Source organism: Danio rerio, chromosome 13 (genome assembly GCF_049306965.1).
Source record: "Danio rerio strain Tuebingen ecotype United States chromosome 13, GRCz12tu, whole genome shotgun sequence".
NCBI classification, from domain to species: Eukaryota; Metazoa; Chordata; class Actinopteri; order Cypriniformes; family Danionidae; genus Danio; species Danio rerio.
This window is the reverse complement of record NC_133188.1, coordinates 51,146,746-51,162,606: the sequence shown is the minus strand read 5'-3', so window position 1 is coordinate 51,162,606 and position 15,861 is coordinate 51,146,746. Positions and strand designations below refer to the sequence as shown.

At 38.1% G+C, this 15,861-nt stretch overlaps 1 protein-coding gene across 5 annotated transcripts in view; it reads left to right on the top strand.

Moving 5' to 3' along the window:
• Positions 1-15,861, top strand: part of acoxl (acyl-CoA oxidase-like) — a 134,452-nt gene that overhangs the window by 97,134 nt on the left and 21,457 nt on the right. For 3 of the 5 annotated variants that reach the window (XR_012388955.1, XM_692467.9, XM_068213114.2), the window contains one exon: positions 13,014-13,115. The exons of the other annotated variants lie outside the window; for them this stretch is intronic. Coding sequence is in view for 2 of the 3 variants with exons in the window: in XM_692467.9 (XP_697559.4) it covers positions 13,014-13,115 (102 nt within the window). In the remaining variant the exon portion in view is untranslated. The remainder of the gene's footprint in view (positions 1-13,013; positions 13,116-15,861) is intronic. 5 annotated transcript variants of the gene reach the window in all.

The following is a 15,861-nucleotide window of genomic DNA, read 5'->3' as shown; positions in this document are numbered from 1 at the left end:
TCTTTCTTGGTTTCTTGTGCTCCCTGCAGTTGAAAATAGCTCTTTGAGTTGCAAAATGCAGTTAAATGAGATGATGCTTATCTTGCAAAGTTTAGTTCCAACCCCAATCAGACACATCTATGCCAGTTAATTAAGCTCTTACTAGGCTTTCTAGAAACATTTGTGCAGACGTGGTGAGGCACCAGGACACCGGCCCTCCAGGTTCTAGTTTGGACACCCCTGCTTTAGGACGTACTCACACTAGGTACAGTTGTCTCGCACCGGGCCAAAGCATGCTTGTCCCCCCTCCTGTCTCCCCCGACAGCCCGCGCTCACACCACAATCGGGCCTCGGCACACTTACATCATCGCTGCTGCACTGTTCAGTGAGAAGCACTCTCACAGCACAGTGGAGATTTCTCTAGTTATATCGTTTCAGTTGTTTGTTATGCAGTGACATGCAGTCAAATATTTCGCCAAACAGTCCTTAGGCATGCAGGGACACGCAGTCAGATATTTCGCCGAACAGATCCGCCACTTTTGGCGCTCATAAACAATCATAAAGCCCTCGTGCTGCAGGAATGAGAAGGTCGGCTGAAGGTGCAGCTGTCGTGCAGTGAGGGGTTTGCGTCTTTAATAAACTACGGCAGTTTGTGTTCACTGAATAGTAAGAATGATTAATAAATCCATATGAAACAGCCCCTTAAAAGTCACGTCTCGCTTTCAGTTTCGGGCTTTGGCGCGTTTTGCGCTCACACTACAAACCCACTCACACTACAAAAAGCCCAAGTGATCCGCGCTCAGACACACCTCTTCCAACCGGGCCAGGGCCGGCCAATTGAACCGTGCTTGAGCCCGATTCAGCGCACTCACACTTCTCAAACGATCCGGGAAACGGGCCTGGGCACAGTACAAATGGCATAGTGTGAGTACGCCCTTAAAATGGTAACCTAACTGTCACAATTAAAAGCATAACCATATAAAGTTCTAGAAGTTGAATATAATGCAGAATATAGAAGCAGAATATAGAAGTTGCATTGTATTCAACTTCTTAAACAACTTGCTTATGCTTTTAATGCTGACTGTCTGGTGACCATTTTAAGGCAGGTGTGCCCAGACTCGGTCCTGGAGGGCCGGTGTCCTGCAAATATTAGTTCCAGCCTTAATCAGACACACCTAGGCCAGCTAATCAAGCTCTTACTAGGCTTTCTAGAAACATCCGTGCAGGTGTGTTAAGGCAAGTTGGAGCTAAAATCTGCAGGACACCGGCCCTCCAGGACAGAGTTTGAGCACCCCTGTCTTAAAATAATAACCAGACAGTCAGAATTAAAAGCATAACCATATATAGTTCTAGAAGTTGAATATAATGCACAGACAAAAACGGGATGTTGCAGCTTTTGACTTGTAAGGAGAAAATAGCATGCTTTAGTCTACCCCTAAATTAAGACAGTAAAGGAAACTACACTCACTTTGTGGGGGTCTTTAAGCTTATAATAAATACAGTTCAGTTATTCTCGTGATTATGCAAAAAGCACATGCTTTCACTTCCCAAAGCTGACACGCCAACAATATGACTTCCAGCTCAAGCAAACCCTGACTGATAACAAACATAATGGCTCCGCGATAAGCCATCAGTTCTCTGGTTTGCATATGAGGAAGAGAGCAGAACCCCAAGAGAAAGAGTGATAGACAATGTACGGCAGTTGCAGTTTTGTTTATATTGCTTTGGCACCTAATTCAAAAAACAGGACACAGCGCATACAAAAATGACCCAAAAGGGTCAATGGTCATATTATTCAATTTAGTGTCCTTGCTCGAGAACTGATAGCTTTGCACGCTCTGTTTTTTTCCTGTCCGGCTCTTTGAAGTATTTGGGTGGTTTGTTTGCTGCCTCACCTCTGTGGAGAAAGATATTAGCTTCTACCGCTACTGTTTTTTCCATCCCCTTCATCTTTCTGTACGACATCCTGTGCTCAGTCAAGCTGCTTGCATGTAGAAGGGGCCTGCAGTTCATGTAGGGTCCTTTAGATATGGAAAAATAAAACTCACGCAAGGGTCAGCGAGTATCTTTCCACTTACATTTTTTAGCATTGCATTGTTCTAATTCTGGATGCTTTCACAGGGCTGCTCGCCTACTCTGTTGCATATGCATTCAGAAAAAAATTGTTTTACGCCAGTCAATGTGCACAGCTTTTTAAAGGGTCACGAAACACCAAAACACATTTTTTGAGATGTTGATATATGTGTCCCACACTGCTAAAAACACTATTAGGACACACATATTTCACAAAAAAAATAGGTTGTTTTTGCGTTTTTTCGAGCAAATTTGTTTTTCTGGTTTGAAAAGAAATTTTGAAGCTGCGTCACGGTGATAGCACGGCGGTCCAGTACCGATAGCAGAACCGTTATTGTCAGAGCTTATCAATACTTTAGTTTTTTATAGTTTAGCACAGATACCGATAAAGTACCGAGTTTCGGTAGCCATCCCTAGTTGTAGCTGTGTTATAACTCAAATCATTCAGCGAAGTGATATGGAACTATAATGTTCCCAAAATCTGCCGGAACTACTTTATCTGTGCATATATCTGAAAATAACAGCACACCTTAGAACAGGGATGCCCAAACTCGGTCCTGGAGGGCCGGTGTCCTGCAAATATTAGTTCCAACCCCAATCAGCACACCTAGGCCAGCTAATCAAACTCTTAATAGGCTTTCTAGAAACATCCGTGCAGGTGTGTTGAGGCATAGCTTTTTAAAGGGTCATGAAACAGCAAAACACATTTTTTGAGATGTTGATATATGTGTCCCACACTGCTAAAAACACTATATGGATAAATATATAACACAAAAAAGTGAAAATAGGTTGTTTTTGTGTTTTTTCGAGCAAATTCGTTTTTCTGGTTTGAAAAGAAATTTTGAAGCTGCGTCACGCCGATTAGAAAACAACTGGTTTGCGTTTGTTGCAATGGGCATCGTCACTGTTCACTCTGCAAGCTTACGAGGTGTGTGTGCGCAAGCTGTTGTCACAAGCTATGTGTGTGCGCTTAGCGCGAGTCTCCGCTGTGTGCACATGCACAGCCGAGAACTGTGAAGGCTTTTATACTTGACGCGCTCGCCGGAAACAAGAGCATTTCTCATGTGAGTTTACCAACTGTGCTGACGAATATCAAATATCGCAAATTAGAAAAGGTCTGTTAAATTAAGACACTGTAAGTAATGTTTATTCAGAAATAATTCTCCAGTACCGATAGCAGAACCGCTATTGTCAGAGCTTATCAATACTTTTTTATAGTTTAGCACAGATACCGATAAAGTACAGAGTTTCGGTAGCCATCCCTAGTTGTAGCTGTGTTATAACTCAAATCATTCAGCGAAGTGATATGGAACTATAATGTTCCCAAAATCTGCCGGAACTACTTTATCTGTGCATATATCTGAAAATAACAGCACACCTTAGAACAGGGATGCCCAAACTCGGTCCTGGAGGGCCGGTGTCCTGCAAATATTAGTTCCAACCCCAATCAGCACACCTAGGCCAGCTAATCAAACTCTTAATAGGCTTTCTAGAAACATCCGTGCAGGTGTGTTGAGGCATAGCTTTTTAAAGGGTCATGAAACAGCAAAACACATTTTTTGAGATGTTGATATATGTGTCCCACACTGCTAAAAACACTATATGGATAAATATATAACACAAAAAAGTGAAAATAGGTTGTTTTTGTGTTTTTTCGAGCAAATTCGTTTTTCTGGTTTGAAAAGAAATTTTGAAGCTGCGTCACGCCGATTAGAAAACAACTGGTTTGCGTTTGTTGCAATGGGCATCGTCACTGTTCACTCTGCAAGCTTACGAGGTGTGTGTGCGCAAGCTGTTGTCACAAGCTATGTGTGTGCGCTTAGCGCGAGTCTCCGCTGTGTGCACATGCACAGCCGAGAACTGTGAAGGCTTTTATACTTGACGCGCTCGCCGGAAACAAGAGCATTTCTCATGTGAGTTTACCAACTGTGCTGACGAATATCAAATATCGCAAATTAGAAAAGGTCTGTTAAATTAAGACACTGTAAGTAATGTTTATTCAGAAATAATTCTCCAGTACCGATAGCAGAACCGTTATTGTCAGAGCTTATCAATACTTTGTTTTTTTTATAGTTTAGCACAGATACCGATAAAGTACAGAGTTTCGGTACCCATCCCTAGTTGTAGCTGTGTTATAACTCAAATCATTCAGCGAAGTGATATGGAACTATAATGTTCCCAAAATCTGCCGGAACTACTTTATCTGTGCATATATCTGAAAATAACAGCACACCTTAGAACAGGGATGCCCAAACTCGGTCCTGGAGGGCCGGTGTCCTGCAAATATTAGTTTCAACCCCAATCAGCACACCTAGGCCAGCTAATCAAACTCTTAATAGGCTTTCTAGAAACATCCGTGCAGGTGTGTTGAGGCACAGCTTGTTAAAGGTCATGAAACACCAAAACACATTTTTTGAGATGTTGATATATGTGTCCCACACTGCTAAAAACACTATTAGGACATATATATTTCACAAAAAAAGTGAAAATAGGTTGTTTTTGCGTTTTTTCGAGCAAATTCGTTTTTCTGGTTTGAAAAGAAATTTTGAAGCTGCGTCACGACGATAGCACGGCGGTCCAGTACCGATAGCAGAACCGTTATTGTCAGAGTTTATCAATACTTTGGTTTTTTATAGTTTAGCACAGATACCGATAAAGTACAGAGTTTCGGTATCCATCCCTAGTTGTAGCTGTGTTATAACTCAAATCATTCAGCGAAGTGATATGGAACTATAATGTTCCCAAAATCTGCCGGAACTACTTTATCTGTGCATATATCTGAAAATAACAGCACACCTTAGAACAGGGATGCCCAAACTTGGTCCTGGAGGGCCGGTGTCCTGCAAATATTAGTTCCAATCAGACACACCTAAGCCAGCTAATCAAACTCTTAATAGGCTTTCTAGAAACATCCGTGCAGGTGTGTTGAGGCACAGCTTTTTAAAGGGTCATGAAACACCAAAACACATTTTTTGAGATGTTGATATATGTGTCCCACACTGCTAAAAACACTATATGGATAAATATATAACACAAAAAAAGTGAAAATAGGTTGTTTTTGCGTTTTTGAGCAAATTCGTTTTTCTGGTTTGAAAAGAAATTTTGAAGCTGCGTCACGCCGATTAGAAAACAACTGGTTTGCGTTTGTTGCAATGGGCATTGTCGCTGTTCACTCTGCAAGCTTACGAGGTGTGTGTGCGCAAGCTGTTGTCACAAGCTATGTGTGTGCGCTTAGCGCGAGCCTCCGCTGTGTGCGCATGCACAGCCGAGAACTGTGAAGGCTTTTATACTTGACGCGCTCGCCGGAAACACGAGCATTTCTCATGTGAGATTACCAACTGTGCTGACGAATATCAAATATCGCAAATTAGAAAAGGTCTGTTAAATTAAGACACTGTAAGTAATGTTTATTCAGAAATAATTCTCCAGTACCGATAGCAGAACCGCTATTGTCAGAGCTTATCAATACTTTGTTTTTTTTATAGTTTAGCACAGATACCGATAAAGTACCAAGTTTCGGCAGCCATCCCTAGTTGTAGCTGTCTTATAACTCAAATCATTCAGCGAAGTGATATGGAACTATAATGTTCCCAAAATCTGCCGGAACTACTTTATCTGTGCATATATCTGAAAATAACAGCACACCTTAGAACAGGGATGCCCAAACTCGGTCCTGGAGGGCCGGTGTCCTGCAAATATTAGTTCCAACCCCAATCAGCACACCTAGGCCAGCTAATCAAACTCTTAATAGGCTTTCTAGAAACATCCGTGCAGGTGTGTTGAGGCATAGCTTTTTAAAGGGTCATGAAACAGCAAAACACATTTTTTGAGATGTTGATATATGTGTCCCACACTGCTAAAAACACTATTAGGACAAATATACAACACAAAAAAGTGAAATTTGTTTTTGCGTTATTTCGATCAATTTTTTTTTCCGGTTTAAAAAGAAATGTTGAAGCTGCGTCACGCCGATTAGATCCTTGTGTCAATTCCAGCATGGAGACTGGATGTCTGTACCGGCTTCAAAGACTGTTTTTACCTGTTACAGTGTTCCGATGGCAGAGAGACACCACGATGTGTTGCCAACCAAAATAACAAGTGGAAGAAGAAGACTTGTTTGGAAACACGGGTCGTCAGTGTTGCATTTATAACTGTGCTTTTTGTTTTCATTTCCTGCTATGAAAGCCCAGCTGGACTCGTGTGGATTACAGTGCTCTGCTAACACGTGACAAAAATACGTTTGTAAGGAACGTTTTTTTACCCGAGAGCTTTCCTTATCTGGAAATGGTGAAATCAGGTTTTGCCGCTAGTCTCCTTTTAAAAAAGACACAGCTCCAGTTGGTAGAGACATTGTCTTGTCTTTACAGATTTGGTAAGTGAAAGATCAGTGGTCTTTGTTTGCTTATTCAGAGGCAAACTTAGTATTGTCAGCAGTACTCTTTCAGTGTCTAAAGACAGACCTTAGTCAAACAATTGAGTGACTGAGTTTACAGTACTTTAATATCACTACAATATTATAGACTGAAATATCCGCTTTAATGCCGCTCTCCGAATGTAAACACAAACTATCAAACTATTGCCATCGTGTAAGATTTTTGCCGCATTTTGTGACAGGATAGTCTATACACACACGGCTTTTTGACGCTACCTAACGAGTGCATCTATGTTACCAAGAATTTTTTTCTTCCATTCGCTGTGTGGTATCAAACATTCTATTAAAACTACACTCTTCCAGCAGTTCCTCACATCCAATATCTCGTTTGTCACGGCGGTAGTGACAGGGGGGGTTTCATGCCCCCTTTAATGGACCGTTTTCACTTAGTGGTACGGAACGGTTCGGTTTGGTACGCTTTTATGGCAGTTTCCACTGTCAAAAGGCGTACAGAACCGAACTGTACAGTACGACTTTTTCGGCACCCTTTTAAAAGGGTACCAAACATGAGAGATGTTTCCAAAAGGCGGAGCTAGACGCTCAGCTGAGCTCTATTGGTTTACAGAGATACGAAATTCACTCACGCAACAAACGAGAATGAAAAAAAAAAAAAACACATGTTTAAAATACACAGCCGAGAGATCTTTTAAAGTGTAAACATATATATATATAAAAAATATTGAGCCATGATCGACTCGGGATCAAACAAACCTTGTCGTCTTGATGAACAGCCACAAAGCCAAGAAGAAGAGCAGATTTACCCTGTGCCCTATAGTTTTTTTACAAGCCTGTCTGTATCGGTTTCGCTTTCTTGCTTGCGCTCGCTGCGCGTCTATATCTGAAATAACAAACTCCTTGAGCTGATGATAATAACGTGCGCTTGATTATTGACAAGCTTTTGAAACCCGTTCCTGTCTGAAACTGACAAACGGGAGAGTGAAGCCAGGTAAAAAAGAGCCCGTTATTTTTTCAGCAAACATGAACAAACTGCCATGTTTAACTATTATCATCACCTTCTGAACTATTATGAACTCAGAATAATGGAATGACTCTCTAACAGAGCTTACATGTGCTGCTGAAGATTACAGACACAGATGAGAGGTCTACTCTGACTGTAGACTATATTTTGTGTTTTTTTTAACTTAAATAAGGACTAAGTGTCTGTTGTGTGTAGTTTTTCTGTAATTGGTAACACATTGGAGACTGTAAGGGTCTGTATGTGTTCATATATGTTGCATTTATTTATTTATTTTATATAATCACAGACGTTACAGTTCGGCTATTTCACACTGTCATTGATCTGCAGTTATAGTCAACTCATGCTCATAGAAAAGTTAGTAATAAACATTTATACACAAGTATTTATGTGTATAAAGCGTCTGTTTAGTGAGAAGTGCTTCTCATATGATATGTGAGCGACCCGTACAGCTTTACTGTTGACATTTTCTCGAGCAAAAATGAAGTTGACTGAAACTTTCTGTCGTGCACCACGCCCACCAAAAGAGTACCCTTGGTACCCTTTTAGAAGTGGAAACGCAAGCCTGATAAAGGTGGCCTGTACCGACCCGTACCGTACTGTACCAGTCAGTGGAAACAAGCCATAAGTAGTCCAAACAAGTGGGATTCGTTAGCTACTAGTGAATATTTAATTAAGAGCACTTGCAAATTCTTTTTGCGACGTAAAAAAAATAAACTACTGTACAGGCAAAAATGTGGAAAATTAGCTATTAAAAAAAAAAGTGTAGACAATTGACATATTGCGTATACATTTATAGGCTTTATATGTGTCGACATACCAACCCATACTCATTCTGATTACGTACCTCTATATACATTTCTGGAGACCGCTTTTTTTTTTTCGTGAATCCACCAGAGGCCGCTGTGTACGCTTTTTCAGATTCTCTCGCGCCTGCTGTTCTCACATGAATCCAGTCAAGGCTACTGTCAACTGACTGACTTACTGACAGACCAACTGACCTCACAGCAAGAAGGTCGCTGGTTCGAGTCCTGGCAGGGTCAGTTGAGATTTTTGTCTGGAGTTTGCATGTTCTTCCCGTGTTGTTGCGGGTTTCCTCGGGTTGCTCCGGTTTTCCCCACACTCCAAACACATGCGCTTTAGGGGAATTGAATAAACTAAAATGCTTGTAGTGTATAAGTGTGTGTGTATGGTGTTTCCCAGTAATGGTTGCGGCTTGAAGGTCATCAGCTGTGTAAAATGTATTAATGTATGCCGGAATAGTTGGTGGTTCATTCCACTGTGGCGACCTTTGAAAAATAAGAGCCTAAGCTGGAGGAAAATGAATGAATGTTCTTCGTAAGTGTTTCACAGAACTTTAAAATCCAGAGAAATGTGCGGTTTTGACTTGTTAAGCAGACCTTGTCCTGTATCGCAATGCTAGTGGCATCACACATGCTCAACTTGAGTTTTAGAAATAATTGCAGAAATAATTGAATACACTCACCCTCAGTTCATCCAAGATTGAAGGTTTTTCTGAAAATTAGAGAAGATTGAAAGCTGAATCTCTGGTGATGAATAAAATCAAGTCATCCGGCACTGAGTAAAACACATAAAAAAGAAATTAATACTTTGTTATAATAATTTGGGAGGTCGTCTGATATAAAGTGAAGGGTCAGTGCAGGAAACAATATTATTTCTAGCATTATTAACTTTAATCCACATCCTCAGCAAACAGTCATTCACAACAGTCTGGGAGTGTGAGATTTCTGTTGTAATGATGTAAACACAAGTGCAAACTCGCACGTGAGCAAGGTTTGTTTACAATGAACAGGGAGGACATGTGTGTTGTTTGCGCTTCCTCTTTCTAGAAGACATTCTATATAAAACAGCATCAGTTTGTGTGATTATGCATCATGTGACTGCACTGTGAAAAATGTATTGATTTAGTTTAATCGAGGCGACGCAGTGGCGCAGTAGGTAGTGCTGTCGCCTCACAGCAAGAAGGTTGCTGGTTCGAACCTCGGCTCAGTTGGCGTTTCTGTGTGGAGTTTGCATGTTCTCCCTGCGATCATGTAGGTTTCCTCCGTTTTCCCCCACAGTCCAAAGACAAGCGGTACAGGTGAATTGGGTAGGCTTAATTGTCCGTAGTGTATATGTTTGTGTGTGTGTATGGATGTTTCCCAGAGATGGGTTAAAACGTGCTGGATAAGTTGGCGGTTCATTCCGCTGTGGCGACCATGGATTAATAAAGGGACTAAGCCGACAAATAAATGAATAGTTGAATCGAATGAACTTTCATCAATCAATTAAAGTAAGTTACATACACAAGAAACATTTGTGTATGTCTTATATTTTATATAGTGAGGATGCTTGAATTTCAGATTGAACATGCTCAGGTTAATTTGCAGAGGTTGTGGATAAAAATGATGTCATGCGTTGTAAAAATGGCGTACATTTGGACTTACAGTTGGGCTGCAACAATGAATCAATTAAATCGATAAAAATAGATTACTAAAAGTGCTGGCAACGAATTTCATAATCGATTCATTGTGTTGCGCGACACAGAGACGTTTGATCAGCTCCGTGGTAGTGGAGTGAACACGGCCTTTCTCTTTCTCTCGCACGCTGATACAGAGTTCAGCGCCTCAAAGACAGGAATGATGCGGAAGGGAGTAACAACTGGGTAAACCACTACAGAATCCTGCTTTTGTTCCGTTTTGAAGTGAGAACCGTAAAGTCCCTGATGCTGGTGTTTTGTATCTGGCGCTGAGCCAGAGAACGACAGCAAGGTTAAGTTGGTTTTGTTTTCGATATTCCTGAAACATTCAGTGGTAGACGGCATTAACTCAAAAAACTCTTACCCTAAAAAGATCTAAAGTGTGTTTCCTACAAAAAGACAAAGCAATTTATGTTTCACAGCTGCCTTTTTCTTTTTACCACGCTCGATATTACGAGCACTGCGCCGTTTAAGCAGTCAATTCAATTCAATAATTGCTTTATTGGCATGACAATTGTTGCAAATGTATTGCCAAAGCAGTTATAAAGTTTACATAAAAAGTAACATACATATATAATGAAAAAAAGTAGCAAAAAAAAAGGAAAAAGATGATATTTATATATAATAATTAAATAAAATATCAACAATACATCATATTATTCAATATTTCACATTAATATTCAATATATTATATTATAGTTCAACATTAATTATTCATAAAATTCAATACAAAAATAGATCTGAATAAACTGTACATTTTTAGGATGAAACAGTAATAAAAACAATAATAATCGGTATATTTAAGCATTTTTAAGTATTTGTTTTTAGCAGTCGCAATGTGCGTTTAGCTGGGAGAGCTCATGCTGAACAGAGCTCTCAGTAAGGGACCGACGGAAAAGTGCTTCTTTTATTCATTTGGTAACACTTTACAATAAGGTTTATTAGTTAATGCATTTACTAACATGAACTAATTATGAACAACACTTGTACAGCATTTATTAATCATAGTTGAACATTTACTAATGCATTATTAACATCCAAGTCCATGCTTGTTAACATTAGTTAATGCACCGTGAGTTAACATGAACTAACAATGAACTACTGTATTTTCATTAACTAACGTTAACTAAGATGAACAAATACAGTAGTAGATGTATTGTTCATTGTTTGTTCATGTTAGTAAATGCATTGATTAACATTAACTAATGAACCTTATCGTAAAGTGTGACCATTAATGGTTTTATTCGAAAACAAAACCAACTTAACCCCGCTGAGAAAGACGTGTCTTATCACAATTATGCAGCGTTTTAACCACCTAATATTTAATTTATGTTTTAGATGTGTAAATACACACACGTACTAGTAAAACAATACATTTAGAGTTTATAAACCAAACAAGGAAGTCTAACAATCCATTCAAATATAATTTGCCGATGTGTTTTATTCATATCAGATACACATTAGACGTAGTGAAAGTAATTATAAAGTTGAATCTACTCTTCTCTAAGTTCACCAGCCACTTCCTTGCATGTATTTTTGGAGTAACATGAATGTACCTGCTGAATGCTGAGTGTTCTGCTTTTTTTGAATTAGGCAGCAGTTGCAAGTAAACATGGCGAGGTCCATCTCACGTTATAGATCACGATCACTTACACGCTTATGTGAAGTGGAATATAGGGTAGTTGATGACATGATGAGCAAGCGTGTGAATATAAATTAAAACAGAAATAACTCAGTAAAAGGGATACATCTGTCATACAGCGCTATTGTGGCTGGGGTGTGTCACGTGACACATGATGCATCGCGAATGTTCCAAGACTCCTGGGGCCAGATAGAATCTTTTAAACTCAGCAGTGAAAGGGTTAATAACAGCAGTGAAGCATCGGTGGTAGAGTTACTCTGCATTGCAAGACTAAAGACATATTTTTATTCACTCGCCTTTTTTGGATCATTCATTTTTTCCATCTGTTGTCATGTATGATTCTGTATGACTGCAGAAAACTTTTCTTTCTTAGTCATTTTGTCTCGTTTCCAGTTCAAATATCTACAAAATCTTAAATTAAGAGCAGACACGAAAAATGGCATGAGAAAATGAAGTAATGCTGAAAACTATTATATGGACAATATATAGGCAGAGTGAAATTATATCTTATTAAGATATTTTTTCTTACCCCATTGGCATATAATTTAGCTTGTTTTAAGCAAGCAATCACTTAATTTAGAGGAGGGTTTTTTTCAGAAAAGAAGACATAATTTCTTATGCTATTTCATGTGTCTAGTATGTATCTTGATTTAAAAACATTTAGATATTTAAATTGAAAACAGGACAAAACTAGTTAATTTTTTTTGTATTATTATTATTATAACAGCTCAGGGATGAGCTTTTTTTAATAAAAGGGTTGGAAATGAATGATTTTCTTGTTTTTTTTTTTTTTTTTTATCCGATTAATCGAATAAATAATCGACAGATTAATCGATAATTAAAATAATTGTTAGTTGCAGCCCTAACTTACAGTCAATGAAAAAGCATTTGCTTATGCATCTTTCAGTGATATACTGTAAAGTTAGCAATAAGTATGTTTGCCAGTTTGATACCAGCTACAGAAATAAAGATAATGATACAGAGAAATGATATCCCTGGATTCACATGCAATTTTTGTTTCCCAATATCTGAAATCAGAATCAAGGAACTGAGGCTCTTTTTTTTATCAGTTCCCAGTAAGTTTACAATGCATTATGTAGAAGAATGATTAGCAAAACTGTATTTGCATATATGCATTTTTGAAATCTGTGACCATTGTGTACAGTGCATCCGGAAAGTATTCATAGCGCTTCATTTTTTTAATGCGCTTCACTTTTTTGCTAAATTTGTTTATGCTACAGCCTTATTCCAAAATAAATTCAATTCACTTATTTCCTCAAAATTCTACACACAACACCCTATTATGACAATATGAAAAAAAAGAGTTTTTGAAATTGTTGCAAATTTATTACAAACAAAAAACCCTGAAAAATCACATGTACATCAGTATTCACAGCCTTTGCTCAATTAATACTTTCTGCCTTTAAAACAGTTCTGCCTCCTTCACGGCACAAGTCTGGTGTATCAGGAGAGAGCCTGGTATCTGGAGCACAAGTACCTGACCCCGACTACCAGCCGACAGATCCGCAGTCAGGTACTCAGCACACTGTTCATTACATTTCTGTTTTTTTTTAATTGCACTTGAATCAAAAGGTCATTTCATTTTGCATTAGGTTTGAATATGCGCAGCACAGTTTCAGGTTTTTTTTAAACGCACCCATCAATTTTAAGATTTTGGTTTTTAAAAAAAGACAGAATTTTGCACCTGACTTTATCTAATATTCAGATTTATTTCTCTCTTTTTTTGCTAGTAATGTACTCAAATTAGCTCATATTTTATTAATAATGGCTAGTTTTTTGTTTTAAAATTAACATTTTAGAGAACTCAATACAAAGAACTGCAAACAGTAAGATTGGGAAGTATGGGGCATAACTATTAGTGTCTTAAAATAAAATGCTTTAAAATCCCAATTCCTGCATTATCTGAATATATAATTTTAACTTTTTTATTAATATTTTTTGTCTTTGAATACCTTTAAACTATAATTTATTCCTCTGATTTAACATTGCATTTATAGCATCATTACCCCAGTCTTCAGTGTCACACAATCCTTCAGATATCATGAGCCTAAGAAACAATCTTCTTATTATCAATTTTGAAAATGACTGCCTAATATTTTAGTGGAAGTCATATTTTTGTCAGGCTTCACATTTTCCTATAGTGTAGTTGTATCATTTAAAAAAAAAAAAGGCTGATTGCTATAATTTTTGTTTATTCAAATAAATAAAACAGAATTGTACAGTAAAGAGTCTAAAGACAATCCACCACAAAACATTTGTTTCACTGTCAATGATTTTAATAAACTCTAACCCAGCGCAATGAAATCAGCCACATCAGAAGACTATCAGCACACTGTCAATCATTCTTTCACCGTTAAAGAGGCGCAAAGCCTTTCCTGCTGCTGTTTGTGGATTAGATCTCCTCATTAACCCTTGGCACTTTAGCAGTGTTTAGACAGTGACAGAATGTTTGGACTGGTAAATTAGCCCCACATGTGCGGTACTTATTTTGTACAGTAAAAATTGCTTATTATATTGCCCTACCCCTCACAGAAAGCAGTGCTGATATACAGCCATATTGCAGTGCTACAAGTGTGATATTGCGTTTATACAACAGTTTGACAGCAATATCATGTATATAAGCAATAATAATCTCAAAAACCCTTTTGTGCAAAATTTTAATGTTAAAAAAGTATGATTTAAGCATTTTGAATTACAAGGACATCAGGCATGTCTTTATAAACCACCATAATACAACTTTACCCATGTCAGTATGCGAAGAAATCTCCTTGTAAACCACCAAAACAGGTAAATTCAAACAGAGACACACACAAACAGACCCAAACACACACAAAAGTGTTTTAAACTGCACACTATACACTACGCTCATATGCACTTTTCCCACACAACCATGTAGTTTTTTTACTAAATGGGAATACATACAGGTAATTTTAGAATTATTAGCCCCCCTTTGTATTTTTTTTTCTTTTTTAAATATTTTCCAAATTATGTTTAACAGAGCAAGGAAATGTTCACGATATGTCTGATAATATTTCTTCTGGAGAAAGTCTTATTTGTTTTATTTCGGCTAGAAAAAAAATCAGTTATTAATTTTTTAAACACCATTTTAAGGTCAATATTATTAGCTCCTTTAAGCAATTTTTTTTCCGACTGTCTACAGAACAAACCATCGTTATACAATAACGTGCCTAATTACCCTAACCTGCCTTGTTAACCTAGTTAAGCCTTTAAATGTCACTTTAAGCTGTATAGAAGTGTCTTGAAAAATATCTAGTCAAATATTATTTACTGTCATCATGGCAAAGAGAAAATAAATCAGCTATTAGAGATGAGTTATTAAAACTATTATTTTTAGAAATGTGTTGAATAAAATCTTCTCTCTGTTAAACATAAATTGGGGGGAGAAAAACAGGGAGTCTAGTAATTAAGGGGGGCTAATAATTCTGACTGTAGACAACGTCCTAGACCACAGGTGTCAAATCCAGTTCCTGGAGGGCCGTAGCTCTGCACAGTTCAGCATTAACCATAATTAAACACACCTGACTAATTGAGTCCTTCTAGACTTGTTTGAAACCTACGGATAAGTGTGTTAAAGCAGGGTAGGACACTAAACTGTGAAGAGCTCTGGCTCTCCAGGAACTGGATTTGACACCTGTGTCCTAGAAAATGTTTGAAGGTTGCCAGATTAGTGAAATAAATTACCAAACTACCAAATAGTATCATACCAATATCTTACTACTAATAGTTAAATGTAATCCCTCATGTAGGAGAAATTTGCTTGCACAATCAAGTAATCCAACCTCAGCAACCATTTGCTCCGGCCCTTTCGTTACATGAGCAAAGCATTGCATTCAACAGTCCATACTTCTTTTTAACATTTGAACAACTGCATCATCCGAGTATTTAAACTGCACTTATTTTTTTTTAATATGCACTACTTACACTGTTTAAACTACAAAATGGCATAAAACACTGCATAAAAATGTGATTTGGGACACACTCACTCACAACATATTGGATTGTACTGGTGGTTTTAGGACACTTCATAGATGTAATGTATTTTATACAGCAGATCTCCATCTCAGTCCTGGAGGTCCAGTGTCCCGAAAATTTTAGCTCCAACCCCGACCAGACATACTTGGGCTAGCTAATCAAGCTGATTATCAATTAACAAGTGCTGCTTTAGGTCCTATTAATTAGTTCAGGTGTGTTTGATCAGTTTTGGAGGTGAATTCTGCAGGAAGGTAGCTCTCGAGGAA